The 26,544-nt window shown below is 39.7% G+C and overlaps 1 protein-coding gene across 4 annotated transcripts in view; it reads right to left on the bottom strand.

Moving 5' to 3' along the window:
- Positions 1–26,544, bottom strand: part of RARB (retinoic acid receptor beta) — a 309,913-nt gene that overhangs the window by 56,887 nt on the left and 226,482 nt on the right. For 3 of the 4 annotated variants that reach the window (XM_030495408.2, XM_030496212.1, XM_030497887.1), the window contains one exon: positions 12,384–12,532. In XM_030495408.2, coding sequence (XP_030351268.1) covers positions 12,384–12,532 — 149 coding nt within the window. The remainder of the gene's footprint in view (positions 1–12,383; positions 12,533–26,544) is intronic. The other variant, XM_030497034.1, reaches the window with a different exon arrangement.

Raw genomic sequence — 26,544 nt, 5'->3', positions numbered from 1 at the left:
AGCCGTAGGGAAGCAAGGGAGAGTCTGGGACTGGGCAACTTTGACAATGAGAAAACATGACCTTTCAGAGATGAGTGAATGAACTGGGGCTATTAATCTAACACAGGAAAATCTTAGCAAGATGTTTTCTCCCTCCCCTGCCAGACTTTAATCAATGGCCAGATTCAAGAACAGAGCTCATATAATCACAAGACAATCATTCTTTCAGTTTACGAAAATCACATGGACTTAGGGTAAGATAAAAGGTCTTTTTAAGTTAGCTCATCCATTTGGCTCCTGGGTGCTGTTCATGCATCTCTCCTGTTCACCTAGCACTCCCTTTATTTCTTTCCTTTCAAAAAAATACATAGTTTTCACTTTTGTTGCTATAGATGTAGCAGTTGCTGTGCACCACTATGGATAAATGGGGACTGGTTAAGATCATTTGCAGCAGCATCTGAGCAATGCCTTGATCCCTGATCCAAAAATAAAAACAAAAAAAAACCCCACCAAAAAAAAAGTAAAAAAGTGGTAGTGCTCATTCATGTAGAATATGATAGGCTACAGAGTTTTCTCTGAAATACTCCACTTAAATCTTTCTAAATCTGTGGCACTGCCCCTGTTCTGGGCCAGCAGAAAGCACACAAGGATCACAGTGCACTCTTGAAGCAAGCACCTAATATACTTACACATTTATTACGCATGCACAGGGCTCCACAGCAAGTCAAGCACTCCAGAGACAGGGAAGCCCTCTCCCCTATTGGGAAGATTCATCTGGAGAGCAGCCAGCCGAGACACTCGCAGGAGGAGTGAACAGTAGCCCATTGGAGTGGCTGCACCATGCTATAAATCTCTGCTTTCCCTGGTAAGCGCCTGGGAGGAGGGAGAGGGAACCGGCCGCAGCTGACAGTAACGTGTCCCATTAAATTGTCACTTTTAAAGAGATTCTGAAACAAGAACAAGCTTGCTCCATAAGGATTTGATCAGTTTCCCTGTCACCAGGTGATGGCTGCCCCTGCTCACGTGCTGTGGCTGGGGGCTGCTGGCTCTCCCTCCCAGTGCTGGAAGGGTCCCCAGCAGTCGCTGAGGTTTGCTATAGCTGGAGCGACACTGCCGACTGCATTTACAACCAACCAAATCTACACTTTTAGGCGTGTCTCACCTTGTAATCTATATACGCGTTATTCTACACAGGGGATCAAGAAGCAACATACATTTTCCCCTTTAAACCTAGGTATTAATATACAGTTTTTATTGCATAGTAACTTTTCCCATTAAAATATATTAAATGAGAAATTTTAAGTGTGGTGATGTGAAATCAGAAGGGACTTTATACACAAAAATGTGTTCCCACTTCTCAGCTGTCTCAGCTGTGGAAACTGTGGGGACTCCTGCATATTGTCAAGGGGAAGAACGATTCATGAATAGGGACCCTGAACACTCAGTAGACCAGATGTAGCAGTATACCAATTAAACAGTTACTATACCAATATACCAAAACTACCAATTACAGAATTGGCTTCTTTAACATTACAAGTTTTTGTAAGTGGAGTACTGAGCTGCACAGATGTCACACCTAGAGGTCTCCCGTATACGGGAATTCCTCTGAAATAATCACAATAATATAGGAAGAAGGACACAGTATGTATGTCTTTTATACAAAACTCAAGAAAAATGTATCCATACTTAAAGACTATAGCAAAATCCAGATACAAAGAGGGAAAGATAAGCACGTGGGTATAATCTCAGTTTTGGCAGTTTCTTATTTTTGGAATGGCTAGTCAAAAATGGTAGAGTTTTTTAGTGAGGCATTTGTTGTGTTTTACAGGGGGAAGAAAAAGACTGAATGTATACAATAAACTGAAGAAAAAATCTGTAAGGCTGACTCTATTGGAAATACCAAATCTTGGAAAATTACCTCCAATTGTCTTTCCTGCTATAGCATAAGATTGAAATTTCATGAAGAGCAGCTCTGCAAAGCTGAACAGCTCTGGGATCCATGCTGCAAATTCAATTGCACTCCATTTCCAGAAGACGCTAGAAAATACCCCTTTAGGAAATTTGCTCAAAGGAACACTTCATTTGGGATTATAAAGAACCTCTGTTTCCATTAGCAGGTCAGACAGTAAGCGCAGAGAGCAATGGAAGGTCACTTTCCAAGGCCAATCAAAGTATTTCTGCAAATTGGGAAGCTGACTGCTTGTGACCTAGGTGATAGTTTACAATAACCAGAAAATATAGATAGATCTCTCTTTCAAAATAAAATCCAAAATAAGTAGCAAACAAAGAGCCAGATATCTACTTAACATGTAAGTGAACAGAATTAGATAATGGGCAATTCCATCTTGTACACTTATAAAACACCATTTTGCATTTACTTATCTAAGATGTGCCGATCAGAAAATCTTTAAGTACTTGTTAAGTAGAACACAGACTACAATTTAAAAAGATGCCTAAAGCAAGCAGAACAGTGAACCCAGCCATCTCACCAGCAGCAAAGTCAACGCTCGGCCAGAACCACACTAGGCAAACTATTCTACTCTCCCTCTTTCTTCCAGGGAAAACAGGGCATTTTCTTGTGAGGTCCAGCAAGCTACCCTAAATCTAAATTCACCAGATCAATTGCTTGTCTATCCTTCTTTATCAATGTCTCATTAACCGGTTTCGTTTTAAGAAGCTCCAGAATTAGAAAATGAAAGCTAGTTCACTGTAATTTTATACGCTGCTGTTCAGTAAGCATAAATATGGCATAGTATTAAAAAAAGATAGGCTATTACTGCTACGATAAAATCTCAGAGTATTTAATTTCTAAGATGTTTGCTCAGATATCCATATTTCCTTATTTGCTGAATTACCTCTGTAATAAAATACTTTTAAAGATCTTACTATATTGTATTAAACATGGTGGAAAGCTGAATTTTTTCCTACGCTATAAAAACTTTCTGGGTGTGCATAGCACAGCCTGTACTCCACATCTACAATTAAAGGCCACATGTGGTCCTTAAACTAATAGAGAGCTATGAAATAGATTGACAAGGTGAGAACAAAATAAAAGGTTTCCCCCCTCTCTTGTGAAGAAAATTGAAAAAGTAAAATCCATTCGAACCTACTTAGAGGAAAATAAAACCACCCTCCACATCCACTGCATACAAACCAGGGGACTTCTCAGTGGGCAAGTGTACTAGCCTCAATCGCAGCCCACCTGCTTCTGGCATCTCTGGTCGGCATGTCATGACGTGATCTGCACTGACAGCACTTTGACACGTACATATAACTTACTTAATTCTATTGAAGCTGCTGCAAACCATGCACATGTTACTGATCTGGTGTGAACCTCAGCTCTCTCGGCCATCTGCTAATAAGCTACAACAGCTACAGGCAGGTGAAAGTTGAATAGAACTGTGACAAACACATTACAAGGACCCTTTCTCACACCTACCTTGGTGTGAGAAACCATGATTCAACTCCAGTAACAAGAGGTACATAAACATGTAAATTTGAAGTTTCTTTTTTTTTTTTTGTTTTGTTTTTTTATGGTGTGTATTCTCTGGTACAAAGAGGAATAGATGCCACCAGAATAGATGCCACCAGAAGAGTAAGACTCAACAATTTTAGTTCGATAATAATATTGGAAAAACTGTAGCTGTTACAGACTGGTTGCTGGCCAAAGACCCTGCAAAGATATACAAGGTCAGCAGGCATGGAGCTACATCTATATTAGGAAATGCTCTTGGGAACAGTCATGGGCACTGTGGCCAGCTGATGTACCACATCTACCTTAGTTAACTCCTTCGGTCTCTGAAACAGGATGTCTGCCTCCAACCTATCCACAGGAGATGGCCACATGCAGGAGGAGCGCTATCTGGTACAGCCAGAAACCTTTCAGGTACACAGCAAGACAAAGCAGTGCCCCAGAACATGGCTGGTCACTGATGCACCATAGTTTAAGAGTCTGACGGTTCTTTTTTGAGAAAGCCTTCACTGACCGTATCAGGAATTCTGCTACAGGAAGGGAGTGCAAGATTTTAGCCAATCAATTATATGTTGCTACTTGACAGTTCATGCAAAATAACAGAGTAGTTTCCAGTTCCTGTTTCCACAGGACATTAGCCCTTGTGCTCACAAATAACTGAAGTGCTGTGGTTAGCATAGTTAGAAAGTAATTTGGGAAAATCTTTGTACTTCTACAGCACTAGCATCACTGCCAGAAAAAAAAAAGTTAAACTATTTAGTAAAACAACTATTCTTACAGATAAGAGGAACCCCTGGTTTATGACAGAGGGCAACAGGGCAGGATAAGAGGAATATTAGCTGTGGATGTTTTTGCTACACTCCCTACAGACACTGCTGCTCTTTGTCTGTCTCTGCTCTCAAAGCCCAGTACAGTGGAGCAGCAGAGGTATAATCCACAACTTAGGCCCAAAGCACTGGAAATCAAATATGACATTTGAACACATAACACAAGTTTTGTTACCTGTCATGGTTAGTGATTAATCTTTTTCTTCACTAATGTTATTCAGACAACCCAGAAAGAGATTTTAAAATATATGGCAAGACAGAATTTTTGTTCCTGATCCCACCTTATTTCATCATGTTTACTTGCTCTCAGTGGGCTTCCAATAAATATAGGCTTCCCCATCCTTCAAAAATTGGAAGTAAATACAGTATCTGGCAAAAGTTTTATCTTCCAAAGAAAGAGAAAAGTTAATTAAGAACTTACTGAAACAGATACCAGCTTTTCACAGGACACCTGCCTTTCCTGGCTTTGTTATGTTACAAAATAGAATTTCAAAGACAGCATTAAAACAACCAGGTATCCTCTGACAGTAGAAAAGTTTAAGATTAGATGATATTAATAGTATGCAGAAACATATTTCAAAATACATTTTTCACCTTCTAAAAAATGACTGTTGATTTAGCTGGAACTAGGAGCAATTTTCCATGATTTGAGGAATTTTTCATAGCTGTGTATGAACGACAGCATGCATCTCTACTGCTGGCACTGTCACTTACTAATACAGCTTAAATGGAGACGAATACAGCTTGATCATTCAAGCTGATCTATATTTTTCTTTGAACCAAGGGAAGCTTTTACAATTGCATTGCTGCAAACAATATTACTTCTTTCCCTGATATAAATCATGTTGTGCACATATTTTTGACTTTATGTTTCTTACTTTTTGTTTCAGTTGTAGGTGGTCAAAACATACCAGGAAAACAAAGCCAAAGAAATACATGGAATACTAGTCAGTTGGTTTTATGAAGCTTGATTTATTTTTTTAGTGTCAAGTAACTGAGAAAATTCTATGTCTGGATCCTTAATTCCCACTAAAGGGGCATAAATGCAGGCTGAAATATAATTACATTATAGCTACAAGCTAACATGTGCAGGAGTGGTGTTATCAAAAAGAACTGCTGCTTAAGACCCCTCTACAATCCCAGAACTGCCTAAGAAAACGCAAATCTGCCCTCAGATGATGTAAGAGGCATTATTAAAACAAAAAGGCATCTGTCCTGAAGAACACTGTTCCATAAAGGCAACTTTGCTATGACAATCCCTAAAATAGTTTAGGCCACTCATCAACGTTTCTTGCAGACCAAAGCACAATATCCTTGCCAGCAAACTTCAAATAAATAAATCACATAATACCCAGTTCTACTTTCTGTCAATAGCATTTTGTAAACCCAGGGCTGATCACGGATTCATGGCCTGCAACAGGGGAACCCCAACCCTCTCTGTCCTGATGGACATAACTCGGGGGGGACATCATGGAGAAATAGATAATATTAACACAGCTGTGCTTTAGGCACCTAACCCAATGGCTCATGAGCACACGTTCCTTGGTGACACAGAGTGGACTTAGTTTAGGTGTTCTGAATCGGCCACCAGAAGAGCTCCTTTCTCTCCACTGACTGGGATAAGAGCTCAGTCTTCAAACTTAGGCAACTAATTCTGGGCCCGAAGTTGAGCGGTCGGACTGCCTCCCACTGCATCTGTAAGCAGGTAAGATAAAGCTGAAACAAACAGCTTTATCTTCCCCCAGTTGCCACCAACCCATGGATGACTACCAAAGTTACCCCATCTCTGACTTCTCCCCTGCCATTTTTCCCTGGTTGGTCCTCTTGCTTGCCTCACTGTTACCTTAGACACAGAGTTCATGAAGACAGAACTTCCCATTGTCTCTCTTTGTGACATCACCAACTATAACTTCATGGCAGCTTTTCTCCCAAGCCGAACATCCATGCGGATCAGCAAATCTGGACAAACTCATTTCATTTTCTCTGTTTTTATCCCCCCCCTTTTTTTTTTGCCTTTTATTCTCTTCTGTGTATCTTATCTTTTGTGGGAGTCAGTCCTACAGAATTACAGATCTAAATTTCAGGGTTTATATCAATGCCTATTTTCCATACTGCTTAAAGTCTTTACAATAAAAAAAGAAAGAAAATATTTGAGTCAGGAAGGTGTCAAACAAATAGACATATTTTCAGAGCTGAAGACCTTTGAAAATATATTAAATATGGCTACCCCTTTAATTTAATGATCCCACATTAGATGTGATTTTGTATGAAAACTCTGACAGAAGGAAAGCTATTCTTCTTTTATGATAAAAGCCAACCTGGGATCACTTAGCATTGAAGTAGATTTATCTACATTTTTCTCAGTTAGCATCAACAACAGGCAGAGAGGCACCTTCATCATTCAGACAAAACTGCTGGACCATAAACCTATCCTATCCTCTTACATGCTGTGTGCTCTCTTCTCTTTTGAAACCACTTAGGCATCTTTGCTGCCCACTGAATTCAAGTCAGGAATCTGGGCAGGATTGCCAGCAGAGGAATGCCATCTTTTAAACGGCCAGAACAAGAGACAAGGCTTTCAGAGACAGCTGAAGCTGTCAGAACACCAGCTTCTCCTCCTCGGCCACACAATGATGGCACTGTGTGGGGAATCCAGCCCACGACTCTCAGTCTCCCTTCTGCAAACCTGGCTACAATGACGAGAGTCAAGTCAGGACCAAAGAGCTGAGCTTTCAGTGACAGCCAACCCCATAGCCGCTTGTACCAGCTGTATAAACCCAAGTTGCTCATTCTGTATGGAATTTGTTTGAGTGCTATCCAGCAACACGCAGATACCCCCCCCAAAAAAGATCTTTAACTGAGGTTATGAAACACACAAGTACATTCCAAAACTTGCCTCTGAAATGCCATAGCTTACAAAATGGAAAAGTTGCAAATAAGCTGAATATAGTCAATGTATGGTATTTTACATATAAACAGATGGACTGGTTCTGGAATTTCTCTTATGAAATACAAGTGCACTGTGAAGATCAGTTTGATTTTGAGATTCTAATACACACACAAAGCCATTGGCAGGCTATGAGGCACATCGGCCTTTTGCATCGCAACACCCAGAAATAAACACAAAGCCATGATTTTCTTCTTTAAAACCAGTTTAAAACACACAAAAAAAATCCTGTCTGCTGAATTTGGCTGACCAAACTGAGAAACAGCTCAGGATATCAACCTTCTGAAAGCTCCTAAATTTCAAATTTGGAAGGCCAGAAGTCGGGTGCTTAAATCTATAATCACAAAATTTTCAACATGAGCATACTAGAATTAGAAAACAAGATAGCTTGAAACTATTTAGACAGCTCTCAAACTTCCACTGTGGTTCATAAGTGCATATTATGAAATACTCATGTCCCTAAAAACCTTAAAAGACTAGTACAACAAAACAAGCCACAAACAGTCTTTCTAGCAGGCACAGTACTGAAGACTGGTAATGAATAAGAGAGAAGGATCACTTAAAAAAAAAAAAGGGCACCTAGAATACAGAAGAAGTGTTTGGCAAAGGAGGTTAGAAGGTTGTTCCCAGGTACCAGAAAGAATAACGTCCAAGGATGACAGTGAGTGGAAAAAGGTGAAGGAAGGACCAATGTAATCACCATGCAAGACAAACACAGCAACGATTTGTCAATGAAAGCAGCCAAAGGCAGATTCTGGAGGAAAAATGACAACAAATTATGTGAATTACAATGCTGCAGATCAGAAGAAGTGGTAAATGCTCCATCCCTGGCAGTGTTCAAGGCCAGATTGGGCAGAGCCTTGGGTGACATGGTGTAGTGTGAGGCATCCCTGCCCATGGCAGGGGGGTTGGAACTAGATGATCTTAAAGTCCTTTCCAACCCAAACCATTCTGTGATTCTATGAAATTATGCCATTGTGGCATGAAATCTGAAAAAACTACACACCATGAGATTACAGTTGGTGATGTCACAAGGAGAGACAATGGGAAGTTCTGTCTTCATGAACTCTGTGTCCAAGGTAACAGTGAGGCGAGCAAGAGGACACACCAGGGAAAGACGTCAGGGGAGAAGTCAGAGATGGGGTAACTTTGGAAGTCATCCATGGGTTGGTGGCAATTGAGAGAAAATAAAATTTCCAGTGCAGTGGTTCCCAAACTGCGCATCAGAAGGACATAATCACCATCCACAGCTCTCCAAGAGCTCCTGGCTGGAAAGGTCTCCATTAAGAATGGAGCAGAATATTGCCATAACCTCCCCCATCGGCCTACCATAAAACAGGTCAGTAGCTGATGCTTCTGAGGCAGAAAAACAAAGAACTGAACCTCAGGGAACAGCATAAGGAAGTGGATAAAGAGCCATTTAAGGAAACATTGAGTAACTGTAAGCAAAGCAGGAGGAGAACCTAAAGAGCCCTAAGAGACAGGAAAATGAAAGCCTGTTGGAGCACCTCTCCTATGATGAATGGCTGGGAGAGCTGAGGTTGTTCAGCCTTGAGAAGGCTTCAGAAAGATCTTATTGCGGCCTTTCAGTTCTTAAAAAGGGTCTATAAGAAAAATGGGGAAAGACTTTTTAGCAGGGCCTGTTGTGACAGGACAAGGGGTGGTGGTTTTAACTTAAAAGATGGGAGATTCAGGCTCGGCATGAGTTAAAAATCCTTTACAATGAAGGTAGTAAAATACCAGCACAGGTTGCCCAGAGAGGTGGTGGATGTGCCATCTCTGGAGACATTCAAGGTCAGGGTGGATGTGGTTCTGGGCAACCTGCTCATCTGAAGATGTCCCTGATCATTGCATGTGGATTGGACTAGATGACCTTTGAAGGTCCTTTCCAACCCAAAGTATTCTATGATCAACCCAAAACCCAGAGGACAGTAAGCTGTCCCTTTGTACTAGATGGAGACTGGTAATGATCACTGTGACAGCAGCTTCACTGGAGCTCAAAGGAGAAAGGCAAAGGAGAAGGAAACAGAGAAAGAACTAGAAGAAAGCCAATGGAAAACCAATACAGAAAACCAAAAGGAATAGGGCCCTAATTAGATAAATATGATATGAGCAGAGTTTTCCATTTGTGTTTCCCTTGAAAAACAATACTGCCAGGAATTTGAAGGGAAAGGTAATGAGTCAGAAAGGAAAAAGGAAAAGACTTGAGAAAAGGACCTCAGAGCAGAGATGCAATGCAGAAGGAAAAAGGAGTGAGTTTAAGGTTTAATGTCACAGAATAGAGACTGAAAATCATGTGAAGAAAGTAACGGGTGGAAATGGGAGTGAAGAAAGAGAAAATGGCAACAAGGTCAGAGTTAAAAAGGAAAAAAAAAAAAAAAAAAGGAGGTTGAATACTTGATTTGGCTGATATTTTAGTCTAGCTTCTTATGAAATGAGCTTTGTGTGACCCAGCAGTCCGTAAGTGAGGTTGCCTCTCCCCATCCCAGCAGCTTTTGAACCCACCAGTCAGCTTCAGTGAAACTCCAAATCTTGAAGAAAATAAAGTCCTATGAAATTGCATGGAGATATGTGTTGAGGTAAAGGAGAAATACATTTGTGTTTCCTAACTAGATTAAAATCTGTAACATGAATTCTTCCTTATTATTGCTTGCTTATTCACCAGAAAATCAGCATGTAACTCCAGCTCCATACCAAACAGAAGCCTTCAGTGAAATATAAACTCTCTAATAAACTTGTGTTAACCAACTGAAAGGCAGAGATCCAAAAGAGAAAAAGCTTCCCCAGCGGCAGTGCTCAATGCATGGTGCTTACTGAAACATGAAAAGCAGCTGAACAAATTTTTGTATGAAGAAGGCTGGAAAAAGAAGCATAAAGAACTGATATTGGGAACCAAGGGTGAAGGTAGGCTTGAGTACAGGCAGGAGCCTGAATGGCTATAAGTAAGTACAAGGTGGCAGTTTTCTTATGGTACAGGACCAAGAAATGCCTTGAAAACAAGTGTAGAGCAAAGACGAAGGAAAACAAAAATAAAACAAACAGTCCAAAAGGGCTCAAGTGGAAAAGGTAATATTCTTCAGAAAAAGAGTAGGAACTGGCAATGCAGGGGTTTCTGTGTCTGTCTCTGGTGATGTGGTCACAAACTACTGTCTGCTGTCATCCATCCATCCATCCATCCACCTGAAAGCTCAGACAACTTCCAATAGCAAATGTAGTACACGACAGTCCACCAAAAGGGCCACTGGTTGACTCAGTGATCTCATCATGTTCTTTATCAGATTCTGATACTCATGAAGGAAGTTGATTCAATCAGTGGAAGAGATTAATAAAATACTAGTTCTACCTGTTGAAGAGCTAGCACAAACTAGCCCAAATATTACCAGTCTCAAGCAGCCAAGTTACTGCTTTGGAATCTTGTTCTTTCCCCTAGACTGACAGGTTTTCTGTGTAACTAACTTTTAATTATTTTTTTTAACAGCAATTATTTTTTTATTGCTAAGTGCTGAATTACCCCATCTTGCAAATTAGCAAATAAGTGAACACGATTTTGTTGTTGTTGTGGAATAGCGGCTAACACATTACAAGATGGATTTCTTCATGTGTTTTGACAAGTGCAGTCTTGCTTTCCTTATGTATGAAAATGCTCTGCAGTATGCCAATAACAGACCTACAGTTTGGTTTTGCATATTTTTCAAAAATAATGAAGTCTTAGGGACATGTGACCTTTCTGCCACAGTCTGCAATTACATCTGTGCTTAGAGGGAATTTGTGGGTGAGCAAATGACACAACCATCTGTGCATAAGCATCGGGGTATGATGAGAGATCCTATTTAATGAAATTAGCTACGACATATTCTTACCATAGTTCTTCCTAAAAGACACTTAAATTTTGATGGGTTTGTGGCATCTAAAACTAAAAAAACCCCAGACATGATACCCAAGGAAAACCTCGATACCAGAAACACATTTTAAAACTGAGGTGAACTGAAATAGTTACTTTCACTACTCCAGTATCTACCGCTCTGCAACGGGCAAAACCAGGCTCCAGTCGTATAGTTTTTTGCCTGATGACACAAACCCAGGACTATAATATGTCACTATGAAAGGCCAATAGCATGGAAGAAGTTGCAGGTTCAAAGGATAAAGTAAAAATGGCTAACTGCTCAGTATCTGAAAATATTATAACATTTCACAAAAATAAACCAACAAAATACCTTTTATTAATTTATCCTAATTATTTATACGGATATAGCACCTGTCACATTTTTGGCACACATTAGTATCTTCACTGTACTAAGCACTACACAACTATTTTAATTTGAAAGATGAAAATCACAGGTCTTATTTTAATTGTTAAAGAACATTGCAATAAGGTACCATAACTAATAGAGTTAATTATGAGAGCATCTGTCCTACAATACATTTCTTTATAATTTTTCACACTACCTTCTTTCTTGCATGCATACTGTTCACTGTATGCACACCGCTAATTATTGCCTTACACACATGGCTTAGCTGGCATTCCTTCTCTGCTGTGTGTCTTTTCAGATATTATTTACTTTAGAACAGTGTATTGTATTACCAAATTCTACGGATAGTCAATTCATCCTCTGACAATCGGAGCACTGGAAAGCAGCTAGCAGATGTACCAGCACTGTAGTCTGCCAGATTGTTTTGTAAATACCAACCCGCTAACGCTCAAATTCCCAATTTGATTTAAGATTAGTCAGATACTTAGAGACTATGTTAGGAACTTCCAGATGATCAGATCCTCTTCCCAAATTCCACCCCCTGGATACACAGAGGCAGCAGCACACAGAAAAAGGCTGAGAACAGCCAACAGCTGTGTGAGTTCTGACATGATGGACAGTGAAGAGTCTCAAAATGTTTTCACTTTATTCTTTGATTATGTCTGCATCTGAGATCACATTCTCATGTTAGTCAACACTTATAGAAGTCCCTGAAGGACATACTTTAGAAGAAGTAATTCCAGGCACGATGGTAATTTACTTGGCTTTACTCATGGATTAGAATTAATTCACAGAAGAAAGGTACAGGGGCCTTTGGAGACAATCAAGTCACACCAAACTGCATTGCGTTGCCTCTCTCTAAAATGAAATGCCATCCTATAAAAGGAAAGGGAGACAATGGTACTCACCTTACATCCCTCACAAGCACTGACACCATAGTGATAGCCAGATGACTTGTCTTGACAGACGAAACAGGGCTTGTAAACACGAGGGGGTGGAAGTGGTGAAGGAGGGCTTGGAACAAGTTCCTCAGAACTGGTGCTCTGAGTTTCAACTGCTACAAAAAAAAAAAAGAAATATAACTGAATGTTTCGTGAATGAATTTTAAATAACGGATTATTTACTGTATTATAACTATCAAACTATAATAAACATTTGTCTTTCTTAGCAAAATTTAAGGGGAACTAAAGTAAGGCAAGTAATGACAGGACTACATGCTATTGCCTCAAAAGTGTGTTTTAAAGTACCCAATCATTTTTCACGATCCAGCTACTCAATACCACAAAAGCTTCAGCTCAATTCAGCTATAGAGCTTGCATCTCTTACCAGGCTCCAAAAATAGAGAGCTTTGGGCTCATTTTCTGGTTTTAGTCTACTGAATCGTGTGGGATCCATGTGTGCATACTGGGTATCAGGAAACCGTGGCATGTACCCTTCCAATCAGTACCTAATCTTGGGAGAGGTCTTGTGTCATCACTTGCCTTCTTCTACAAAAGGTAACACTTCCAATGCGCAATTCTGCCACAGCAGGATAGCAGCATGCATCAGGACATATGTAAAGAGATAAAGGACTAAGTATAATACCTGAAGTGAAAATTACCTAAATTGTCTTTTTTTCTTTAACTGTAAAACCAGCACGACCCAGCATAACATCCTTACTAACCTTACGATTTGTAACATCAGGAAACCTCTCTGTGAAAGAGCTACTTACACACTATGACCACACATCCCTTTACTGCCCTAATATTTCTAGAAGGTCATTTGTTTTGAACCTGATGAAAAGCCACTTATCCCTTTCAAGGAAAGGACATGAAAGCTCTACGATGCAAGATAAGACATGTGAACTACATCTTTCCAAAACATCTGCATTAGTTTTCTGTGATATCCTGTCATCATTCCTCACATTTGTTGTAGATGTACAATACATTTTCATGTTTCACCTAGACGTCTGCTGCTTCTCAGATAAATCTCTCTAACTTTTCAACAGATATACAGAAATGACAAGATCTGTGAACTCAGATCTATCCAGAAATATTAGGCACTACCAGCAGAGCTAAATCTCAAGACTACTACAGCAGGCCCTAAAGAATGTTGCTCAATGGAAAAATTTTAGACAAGATTTACTGTACATGATATTTTCAGATTACAAAGATGATACATTTGTATTAAACTCATGATTCACTGTCAACTCATGTTCTGCAGAATTCACAGAGGGCATCATGGAGCACGAAGCAACCTCTGATTACTTGTGAGAGAAGGGTCCCTTTCTACCATTTTTGCTAGGGTTAAGCTAGTAGCAACGTCAAGTATGGATATTTCTTGAGAAGAAAATAAATGCTTGAGTGAAGTGTTAAAGGCTCTATTCTAAGCAAAAATAAATATCTTTCAAACAGGAACAATTTCTATATCTAACAATAAGGAGGCTGTGAAAAAAAACCCCAAACAAAACAGAAAAGTAAAATAACATAGCTCCATAAATTGTGACGTTAAGACAATTCTAGAACTATACTTAGCCTTTTCAGCATTAAATACACTGAACCTTGGCAAACCTAACATCTGCAAGTTCCTACTGCACAAAATAAACTTTAATGAATATTTTTCTTAATGAAAACACAGATGAGAATGATCATTTCTTTTCAAAACAGTAATTTTTGGTATTAAGGAGAGATAGAAGTTCTCTGTTATTGATCTCTGCACAGCTATCCTGCTTGAATCAATAATCTATTAGTACTTTTAAAATAAAGTTAAATTCATCAAACGCCCTTGAGAGGCCTCAAACATTCCTTGCCTTATTTCATGCTCATATGTGAATTATGGTGGCTTCCAATCAGCCTATAGAATGATAAAATTTTAGCTTTAAAACTCTAATACTAGGAGATAATGTGTTTCGTATTAGCTTGTTCAACATTCCCAGTCCATCTGAAAGGCAGGTTTTAGGCTCCCCATGGCAAAACAAGGTTGCATCATTCAATAAAACAACCACACTCCTGCAATTCTTCTGTGATTTCAGTTTGGTGAAAGCAATCTTTGAGGAGTAATACTGACACACTTCTGCTTTTTTCATGATTTCATGCTAAACAGAATTGTAAACCAGAGGACATCCCTAAAACTCCCATATATATATGTGCCACTGAAAGAGCTTAATCTATTCAATATAATACTTGCATCAACTGAAAAAACTGTCATAAGAATTAGATTTTTTTCATAAGAAAACCTCATTTGGGAACACTAATTTTTGATCACAGGCAAAATGTACAGATTTCTGGAGAAGCCTTGAACTCAGGCTGCACATGCTCAACTCTTACTCCAGCTTCTAACTTCCTATTCTTCCTTGGATTTAGACTTTTTAACTCTTTATTTGAAAATGTATGCACTGCCAGCATGGAAGTGCAGAAATCCAGTGCAGGCATCTGTAGCAATTCATGCTCAGCAGGTATAAAGCATTATTTCTGTATCATGTTGGTGGCTAGGGGTCACATGACAGCAGAACTTGCTTTCTTCTATGCATGTCTGCACATGCAACACAGAAAAAAAAGAAAGGATGGGGGCAGGTAGTTGACATTTCCAGAAGAAATGTATTTTTAAAGAAGTCTTATAATTTTAGGAAGAATTTAAAGGCGGGGGGGGGGGGGGGGAAGGCAACTTCCTTTCCATGCCCCGCTGTCTTGTCCTGCAGGATGCGACACTTCAGGGTCCCCTACTCACCTGAGAAAACAGAGCCTCAGTGCTGTCACCCAACAACTGAATGCAGCTTAAGCACACAGGGACTCAAACAATCGGTCTCTTTACAATTCCTAAGATGTCTGAAATATTTCTAAAGGTTAGATAAAGCAGCAGATAAGATCTTTAAAAGCACAGCGTGCTTTGTGAGAGCTAATTTACTGCCAGCTAAACCGTGTTGACAGACGGAGGAGGTATTTTACTTTGTGACCATCTAGAAGCAGGCAAGCACTAGGAAATGCCTTGAGTTTTGCTAGAAACTTAGATTAAGCTTGTATGTTAATGCACACTTTGGGCAGTTGAGTCTTAAAAGAATACGAAGTTGTAAAGCAAATGGCATTTCCTGGATAGCCTCAAGGGAATTCTGAACACTGAGCTCAGGGTCCCTGGTGGGAAGCAGCAATTTCAGCTAATTAGGGTGAATAGCAAAGTGTTGCGTTTGGTCAAAACATTCTGTTAACTCTCATTTTTGTTGGCACCAACGAGAGTCTGGATTTTTTGCCTCTTTTTTGTGTGTGTGTATGTGTGTGTGTGAATTCACTGCAGGAGTGCAAGGCACGCAGCTCACATACATTAGGCAGAAAGTCAAAGGAAACGCCAAAGTTCAACTAAAGTACAAGTAATTAGAACCAGATTCTCTGCTGCTTATATGTATGCATTTGATTGCAGAAGTTATTTATAAGCCTCCAAACATTTGAAAAAATAACTATATACTGTAGATCATTTAATTTTTATGTCTCGTCTGGAAAAAAAGTCTGCTTTTAATCATCTTCCAGGAAAGAGCCAGGAACTGGGAAAGTGGGTTTCAATTGTTTCAATACAAATTTCTCTCTTTCATGTGCCACATAAAACTATACTATAAAATTAAATCCAAAATATCATTGACTCAGCTCTCTCATTCAATTTTTTTTTTTTCTTGTTTTAATAAAAAACTTCTTTGAATTTGTCATGCTTCAATAGTTTGCATTGTTACGAGAGTTTGGTTTTGGGTTTTTTTTAAATTGTAGTTTGGAAGACAGACAAGGGGAGAAGGAAAAAAAAAGAGTGAGAGAGAGAGAAAACATTATGGTGGAGACTTGCCAGCCTTGACTTAGTAACCTGGCCATGACCCTCCAGTGAGTGTGTGTTTGACCCGGTCACATATGACTCTGGCTGCATTCTGTTGCTGGGTTATAAGTCCCAGATATTTTTACCATATATACAACAGGTGGGGATCACAGACAACATAAAGAGGAAAATAAAGTCTTCTCTTTTGCAAAGACTCTCATTTTCTCCCTTGCAAAGAAAACAACACAAAGCAAAGAAGTCATGCTACCATTTCACATACTGGAACTTGCTATGCTGGCTTGTTGTTTTACCCAGGGGTTGATGGTGTGGAGGTAGAGTGGGCTGAGGGCAGGAAGACAGAGGAAAAGGCTCACGGGAAGCCATGTGCAAATGTTAGTCAACACAGAATGAATTACCACCATCAAAATGTTTCCTCACAGGGCTGGGTATGCATCGAGGTTCAGGAGGGAATGTTTTTTATTTTGAGTGAACACAACATACCTGGATTAAAACACAGGCTGCCACAGTAACTCCAGATTGAGATATTATTACCAGGATTTTCAGAAGTACTTATAGAAGTATGTTTTCCACATTTGAGGGTTTCTTTTTTATTATTTGTATCTTGCTTGCTGCACACATCTGCCTTAAAGCTATGACATTAAACATAAATTATTCTATTTTAATTCTTCATTACAATTTTCCCAGTAATAATCAAGTCATAGTTCATCTCTACAAGACTGTCTCAGCCTTAAAAAACCAAGGTGGTATTTGGGCTGAAAGCCAAAAAAACTCTCAAGTCTTCAGGTTTGCTTTTAATCTGAAAAGGGGCATTCCACTTTCAACATGGACATCAGAAGGTGAAATTTCATGACCCAGTTTCTGCTTGAGGGTGCCCAATCCAAAATCCTTTTCTGTTATTTTAAAAGCTAAAAGAGTATCACACAGGTTTTTGCTATGTGCTGCTCAGGATTTCTTGAGTATGATTAAAATCACAACAAAAGTAGCAAGAAGTAGAGGTTATGAAGCAAAAAGCCCAATCTGCAAAGTCTTACTAATGGGAAACTGCACACAAGGTCACCCAGAAGGTGCCTCAGATGAGGTCATTTTAAGTGCCATGCCTAGGACACAGGCTGCTGCTGCCAATAGCTATCTCAGACAAGGTGCAAGCCCTGATAGGCGCAGCTGAGTTGGCAGAAGTCTCTAAAGCCAAAGTGCTTTTGCTGTTACGACTCTTGTCAGTTAAAGAACGATATGGACAGCTGGCTTCTGTCCTGTCACATCTGGGAGAAGAAGGGTCCTGCTGAACTCTGCCCTCTGCCTTGGGAGTACAAGCAGCAGTTAAGCACACACTCTGCTCCGATATCCTTACCCTAATGAAGTTCCAAGTACAATTTGGCCATTGCTTCACTGCAGGCAGACATACCATCAGGACAGTATTTTCTTCCCTCACCCTTTCACATCTCATGTATTTAGACAGTACAGTATTTTGGGCAGGGTCTCAGAATATGCTGTACAGTAACCATCACTGCAGGACTTTCAAGCGCTACTCCAACGAAAACAATGGTAATGATCGTGATCCTGCCAAGTCAAAATGTATTTTAAAGAATGAACCTTGAAAGGCCTCCATAACCTTGAAGGGAGCCATTACTTGCAAAGCATGAATTTCAGCGTTTCAGTGTTAAAACGCAGACTAACTTCAAAGGATGTGTCTTAAAAAAAAAGGGCTTCTTCATATTCAGCAAATGCCTTTGCTGTGTGTATACCAAGTCATATTTGTCAACTGGAATGGCAGAAGTGTTTACACTTGACTGCTGAATCTCCTCCAGTTTAGAACTGGGAGAGAGCAAGCTGCATCATACTCCTTCATGCCCTTCATCAACAAAATTGCCAAGTTTCTATTGCAAATCTTTAATACTAACCACCAGAGTCATGTAACGTAAGTCAGCAGAGTCAGTGTATACTGATGTTGGCTATACAACAAGAGTATAGCCCTTAGAAACCTTTATATCAGGTGACTAAGGCCAAGAAATAAAGTTCAGCATCCTACTACCAATACAGCAGAGCCATCCAGATTTTTGTGCAGTAAATCAGAAGATGACAGCATTTATCTTTTGGTTAGACTTCTGTTCTAGTCTCACAACACAATTTCTTTTCCTTAGCAGAATGACTTCTTCGTTCTTTATTATTCCTACAAATATCCTTTATCGATTGCCCAATGAAAGGTGGGGATTCTTCTACAACATACTTTTTCATTATGCCGCAATCTGGCCCCTTAATGAATCCATTTCTTACAGCATGCAGATTCAGTTACCTGATTTTACAGTGCCATTATCAAGGCACCCAGAGCCCCCACCTGCCAGCACATCTTCCTGAGGGACATTCCTGTGCAGATCACAGACACCCCGAGTGACTCTCCCTAGGCCCCAGTACACAGCACTGCTGGCAGCGCTTCTGGTCCTGCCATATTTAACAGCATGAAAGATCCTGCTCTATTCCACCTATCTGATCTACAAGCATGGTCCCTGCCATTCCAGTATGTGAATAACCCATGAGCATTCATATTTTTACCCTTGTAACACTTCAGTGAGATAAGGGAAAAGCTATTCTTCTAACTGTACAGATGGGAAACAGAAGCACTGACAGCCTAAGAGCTTGAATTGCTTGGATCTTAAATTCCTAGAAAACTGCAAGCAGAACCCAAGGGGGATTTTCAACAGCAACCGAAAAACCTAGCTGTAGCTCTAGCATCATTTTGAAAACATGGCCTTATGTGTCTTGCCCCAGGTTACACATGGGATACATGACAGACCAGGCAGTCCCTCTAATGTGGAGGCTCCAAAGCACCCCTAAGTCTGTGTGTGCATCCTGCTCACCTGCCAACTGCAAGGCTGGCAAGGGCTGGGTACCTTCTGCCCCTGAGAGCGGCCACTGCTGCTGGCAGGGAACTTGGGAGAGATGATGAAAGGTTTGTCTTCATTTTCTGATCTGCACGTCCATCTAAGAATCCCTCTGTAAGACTACCCCACCATATATACAATTACACAGGAATGTCCTGGCAGAAAACAGACCTGCCCTGAAAAGAAGTCCCACATCCTCTCCTGAAGGCAACTCAGCAGCACCCATGAACATGGGTGCTGTCCCCCACATAGGCACAAGAAACACCAGAAACTGCCACAAATCTCTACTCTTGACTATACTGCGCAAGCAAACATCAGCCTCATATTAATATTTACTCATATTTACTGTGAGGGTGGTGAGGCACTGGCACAGGTTGCCCAGAGAAGTTGTGGCTGCCCCATCCCTGGCAGTGTTCAAGGCCAGGCTGGACAGGGCTTGGAGCAACCTGGTCTAGTGGAAGGTGTCCCTGTCTGTGGCAGGGGGTTGGAACTAGATGATCTTAAAGCCCCTTCCAACTCAAACCATTCTGTGATTCTATGATTAAGCCTGAATCTACCAGGCTAATCTTACATATTGAGCACATGAGATCTGGAAGTCACCAGTATGCCCCAACCATGTTTAGGTTTTTGTGAAAACACCCTAAAACCTTTTTTTCTGAAGCTGCTGCATCATTTTGTTATGTCCCACACATATTCCGGTGGGAAGCCATCACTGCAGCCTTTGGTGTTTCTCCTAGTAAAGCCAGGACTTCTGGCAACTACATACTCTACATGCGTATTTACTACAGCTAGCAGTAAAGGACAATGCGGAAGCTGCAGCCACTCTGTAAGTTCGCAATGCCTGGTTCTCAAATTCCAACTCCACTATCCCTCGAGATTTGTGTTCACATTACCTTTTCAAAGAAAATTATAACTGTTTTTCGGGTTGAGGTTTGGGGGTTTTTTTACAACTGCATCAGCAAAGCAGTCCTACATTTGAGTTTATGTATCCATGTAGCCTGAGATGCATTTACACCTGAGCAAACGTAGAAGGCAGAAAGCTTGTCAGGATTAATTATATCAGGGACAAGAACTGCATCTGGTTATACCTGTGTTACTCTCAGGACAGCGAGACTTAATGACGCACTAGTAACTGAGAACAGGAGCGTCTTGCACTAAATAAATGGCCAGGCAGACACCATGAGGAAGCCAGGGTGAAAGTAAGTGTACAGACAAGATGGCCTGAGGGTTTGGCAGGCACGGTGGAGTTTACAGGGCAGCAGCTCATCACTTTGGATTAGGAGCCTACATTCAAAATGAAAAAGAAAACATGTTAAATGAAAAAAATAAATCGTATGGAAAACTGAAGAAAAACATCCGAAAGATGCTAGCTCTATAGTTTTTTCAGGTCGGTGATTTTCTGCCTGGCCGCTACCGTGGAAAACTGCAGCAGTGAAAATTCCACACTGTTGCAAAACTGGAAAATAGGGTCATCTTTTTTAAAATATATATAAAAAAAATATATGTATACATATAATTGTATGATCATCTGCAGGGAGTTAGATTTTCCTTTGAAAATGAACTTACAATTTGGGCCCTGTTTGCTTTACCAGTGAATTCCCAAGGTCAGACCCTCATCTGGACTAAAGTGGCACAGGCAAAGCAGCAATGCCTATTTAGAGAGGATGAGAACTCTGGCCTCTTTATTTATGAAAATGAAGCCTATATCTGTGGCATATTGATACAAATGCATGTTTTCCTTGCATGATCAAAAATAAGCAAAAAGGCACATTGTGAGGGATAAAACACTTAAAATAAAAGGGGCCTGATTCTTTTTTCAGATCTGTTTTACAGTTTTGTCACCCCACGAATTCCAAGAAAGACTCTTGGGTTCTAGACATAAATGGGACAAAATGCAGATCAAGTATCTTTAATAATAAATAAAAAAATGAAAGGGAAATGAAATAGTGACTATAATCTCTACACATATCCAAATATTTTACTAAGTCATAAAGTCTCCATTTATAGTTGTTAAATGTTTTAAAGTGTTTGAGGACTTTTCTTTTATCATCAAATCTTTTCAAGCATCAAACGCAAAATAGAATAATTCAGAGTACTATACAAAACGATGATTTTATTCTTCAAATCTTGCCTTCTATCCAAGTTGGTATTAGTTTTCAGCATTACTATGTCTGCCAAATAAATTTTTTATTTCCTATATATTCAACATGTTCTTATGACAGCATCCATCATGACTTTTTGCTGTGGCTTAAATCCAGCAAGAAAATGACTGGTTTAATATCTTTAATCATGTAATACTATTACACAGTGGTTCAACACCACATGGACAAAATAAAACTGTTGTGCTCTATTTGGAAATGCAGTAAAACTGATTTGCTGTGTAATATTTTACATATCATTTTATTTCTCAAACTTTAGGACCATTAATTCAGAACATTTCAATCTTTAGGTGTTTTTAAATCTTAAAATTAATAGACTGACTCAACAAGAGCCAATTCAGTGATCAAAACTACTTCAAGTGAGTATAGTAGCAGTTAAAATGCTTATCATCCCAATTAATTTGTATTACAGCCATACTGCTGGATATTACTAATTGATTTATATACCCTCCTTTCTATACCCATTTAGAAGGACAATTATGAACTCCATCACATATGTTTAAATGGGTTACATTAGAATAATATCTAGAAACTAGACTACTGAGCTTAAAATCTTTAAGAACAGGTGAATTCTTCGTTAATGGATATGCTATCAATCCACTACAAATGGCCTATAACCTTTACGGTGGTACATGGTACTAATATTTCACTTTTCATGGGCAGTTTGGAGTTGACTCCAATGATGAGCTCCACTGCTCTTTTTAATTGTTTTTAAAATTGCATATTATATGCAGCAATAAACACAAATTAGTATTACACCATCCACAGCTTTCTGCAAGGCATGGTTTCTATAAACAAGTTAAAACGCATACATCTGTAAATAATAAGTATGCCAAATTTAATGAATAAGGGTACTAAAAGAAATTGAACAGTAGGGGATCAGCAATTAGAGTAACTGCCCATTTTATTAAAAATGTATTGTTTCCAGCTTTTGCCTTAGAAGGCTTTTATTGCTCTGCTAATTCTAAGTTTTGATTTCCTTAGAAAAGGAGGTCTAACTCCTTATTTTCCTTGACAGCCCCCTGTCACACAGCCACCCACCTTTTTTACAAGGCAACGGGCAACTGTGAAGCTTTATATCTCATTGCTCGGGATCTCATTCTCAGGCCCTCAATGCAGGCGTTTTTTGGTGCTAAGCCACCCAGAGGTAACAATTCCATGCCACAATGGAGCTGGGATGAAACCTGTTGAACCAGCAAACCCCAGGCAGCCACCCCCTGGCCTTTCCCAGAGGTTACCACTCCAATGGAGTGGGCAGAAAAGCATGTATCCAGCTTCCCAGCCATGCCGCTGTGAAACAGGGCCATTTGCTGAAGCTGGCAAGGCTCGGGGCCATGAAATGGAGCCATGATTTCACCCTGCAGTGCAGCAGCAGCCTCCTGCAGAGGACAGGGCAGTCATACACTAGGAGAAGCAAAGGTAGATTCTTAAACCAAGCAGGTATCTCAGTACACATCTCCCATGCCCTTAATGCTATTGCAGTGAACTTCTGGGGTACTTCTGCTTGTATATAGATGTTTTCACATCCACATAGCTTACTACCTGATAAAGCGTCAAAACTAATCTTTATAGTAGCCTAACTGCATCGACATTGCTGTACTGCTGCAACTGTGGGGGTATAATTAAAACAATACATTATTTCCATTTAGACATGATATAACAGGAAAAAACAGCGTTCATCACTTGACCTTATCTGTGACTAGAAGGGCAGTCAAACCAAAACTTAACCTTTCTGACATGCTCCAGCACACATACATGTGCAACATCTGAGACCAAAACAGGGACAAACGCTGTCCTCCAACTCCTCAGCATGCCAGACCAGGACAGTGCATTACTAAGAGCAGCTCATTTCAACATTTCCGATGCTAATGTATGAAATTCAAGTTTATGGAATATTTAAGAACTGAGCATCACCAATATCTTCCGAGGGGGCAAATAAAATATACAGTTTAGCTAGCTGTAATGCTCGCCTGAGTAGAATTTCCATATTTCTGAATTGAATACCTGCCAGACAAAAGATGATAACACAGTGGGGAAGGTACTATGAAAAACTGACACACCTCTGGATTTCCTCTCCTTGTAATTCAGAGTCCTTGTCATTGAGTTTATATAAATGTTTTATATACATATTTTTTTTAATAGGTGCATTTTAGTTTCCACCAGTGCAGTCAACCTGGCAAACATTCCTCTGCCCCTTTCACAATAGGCGCAGCAGAAGCTGGAAGCTGGGAAGGAGTTTGGTGTCCTAAAGCCAAGTAGTAGCAACACTGTGACTGTGGCTCACAGCACACCTCTGTTCCCTGCCTAGAAGCCCACAGATCAATAAAATACGACATTCACAAGAGACTGGAGACAGGATGCATACTGTGATTGCAGAGCACATTTTCTGATACTCCGTCCTCCTATTCTCTACCTGCAGTGGATTTTCCTATTAAACCCTCAGAGTGAGGAATGCTCATAATTTTACCCGTATGTTGTCTGTCAGTAGGCTCTAGGCAAACACATACACACTAGCAAGTACTTGCTATTCACCTGGTCTTATTCAATCCCTACTTCATCGGTGACTTGGGTTACTTTTTTTGCCCAGCTAAGCTGCTCACAACTGACTGCAATATTCAAGCCTTACAAACAGGGAAAATGTCAACTGTATTTTAGAAAGACTATGGCAAAAAGGAACTACTTTATTTCCTAAGAACCGGACAAGCAACATTCAGTCCTGACACCTGATGTCCCAAGAAACTTAAAGCAAAGCTTACGCTTCAAAAAGGGAAGCAACTGTTTTCAAGTGAGATTCAATTCCAGATGATCTACTACTAAAGCTACTGTGCTTTAGTAATTCTAAAATGTCTACATCATGATTATCCAATATTACACATATGCATAAGTATGTTTCAAAAAACAAAGTCCATTTTAAGGAATTAGTAAAATACAGTCCCATGGGGTTGTTAGTTAGAAATCATTGCTTTTAACTTCTTAGTATTTGCACAAGTCTGACAACTGTACAGCAGCATATAATTGCCCAAAACTGTAATATACCTATGTAAGCTTTCTACAGAGTATGTTTGATATGCTTTCCTTTATTTCCCTTTCTAAGGTCTGATCCTGTTTCGTCTCATTAAATGCACCTCTTGGAAACTTTAACCCACCAGATACAACAAGTGTGTCATGCAAAGATGACCACCAATAATAATTAAAAAGAGTAACCTGTGAACTCAAGAGATGTTCTCTAAGAAAACTCACCTCTGACCAATTTATGCTGGGACCAACCCCAATGGGCAATCCCAGTGCAGTGGGACACAGCACATTTTGGAAAGCTCTCACACCACCGAGACAGGAGGGACACCCTGCTGTTTGATGGCACCCCTGGCATCTGCAAACCAGTTTGCCTGATCACTGCCTTCCATTGTTTCCTGAGATAAGCAGGGCCCCAGTGAACAATTAAAGCTTTCAATAAATAATCTGTAAGCACATTCATTTGATTTACTGTTATTTGATACAGCAGTTAGTTTCAATGGGGCAGTTACTATTGATCACATAAAGTACTACAGACAAACATGAAACACTTCCAGAACTCCATGGATTATTACTCTTTATCTGCCACTCATCTGTGTTACTTGTAATGGTTGTGAAATTTAAAATCAATAACAACAATTAGCGTTCTGTATACTCGCAGGGATGAATCATGTGAAATACGTTTTGTTACAAAAATGAAAGGCTGGAGAGCTTGCAAACATAAAAGTCTTTTGCAAGTAGGAAACTCTAAAATACTTTATCCTGGTATTATAAAGCATCCAATAAAGGGGTAAAGAAAAGAAAAATATAGATATTTTAAATGCACCTGCAAGCATACATACAGTTATAAAAGGGTATTGATAAGATTTCTGTAAGAAATCGAAGAGATTTAGGAATACAACTTTCAACTAAGCTGGTGACACAAAGGCACCGAAGTTTTCCTTAGAAAATTTCCACTACAAGACCTACAATTTCATACTCACTCCTTGACCTCTACAGGAGTTTTGGGATGGTAACAACTGCAGGATTTGCTCCTATGTAGGAAACTGGACATAGGAAAAGGCCTGACTCTTCTTCCCACTAGCTTTTACTGAAGAGTCTACAGCCAGAAAAAAAAAAGGGCATCTAAATGTAAGAAATGAAACCAAAGTGAAATTAGTAGAGCTGGAAACTGATTGTAAAGGATATATGTTGAAAAACACCTTTCTCTTAGCTTCAAAGTCATATAAATTAGTTGTGAAACTAATGAAATGCATGGAAATAACAGTATTTTGAGATCTTTGTTAGAGTAATAATTCTAGATAATTAAAATGCAAAGCAATAAGAGAAATGTTTTATCATTAAACTGTAACCAGAGCTCCGTGTGAAATCATCCATTCAGAAGACTTTGTTTTTCATCAATTATTTGTTATTTATCTGATGTAAATATAAGAAGTCCTAATTAAAATGTATGACTCCTCATGCAGCTTCTTGTCATTAAGACCAATGAAAGCATTCTGAAGACCATAATGAAATAATTATGTTTGCCTTTAAGAATCCTCTTCAACAACACATGGCAGTACTACACTAAATTAAAACATCAGGAACTAAATTTCTCTTGCATCTATTTCCATTTTCACTAATTATACCCCCGAGCTTTCCAATAGACCAGGCCCTAAAATTCTTTTGAAGCTGAAACAGCCTAAGGAACAGCAGCCTTTTCATAGTAATGGACTTTGATGAAGAAACAAAGGTAATGCAGCCCTGGAAGCATTAATATTTCAAATAGAGTTATCATGTGAAAATATGTGTTTATTTGAAAAATGGGGAAAAGATTGTCGGCAAAGAGCCAAATATGTGTTCCAGGGAAACCGATACTCCGATTTAATCTCATTTAATTGCGTCATTCTTCCTCACCTCTTTTCGTCAGAGTATATTCTTGTTCTTGCACAGAAATTAAGGTTAGCAAAAGCAAAACACAGTGTCCCTGGGCAGTATCAGTGTATCACGCTGTAACCAAGCTCTGCTTTCACAGTCTGGTCAAGGTGAAAACAGGCCCTGTGAACAATTGCAGTGTTCATACCTGACTCCATTTCAGGGAGAGGGGCACAGCTAGTTTTCCAAACTGCTTCCAGGCATGCAGTGCTTCCTAACACATAGCTTGTGCTTCAACCATGAAGTCTTGCGGGACCTCTCCAAAACACAGAGAAAGGAAAGGATTCGGATGGGGGGGGGGTGTCAAAAAAAAAAACCAA

This window comes from Strigops habroptila, chromosome 1 (assembly GCF_004027225.2).
Source record: "Strigops habroptila isolate Jane chromosome 1, bStrHab1.2.pri, whole genome shotgun sequence".
In the NCBI taxonomy this organism is placed as follows: Eukaryota; Metazoa; Chordata; class Aves; order Psittaciformes; family Psittacidae; genus Strigops; species Strigops habroptila.
This window is presented reverse-complemented; position numbering and strand designations above follow the sequence as displayed.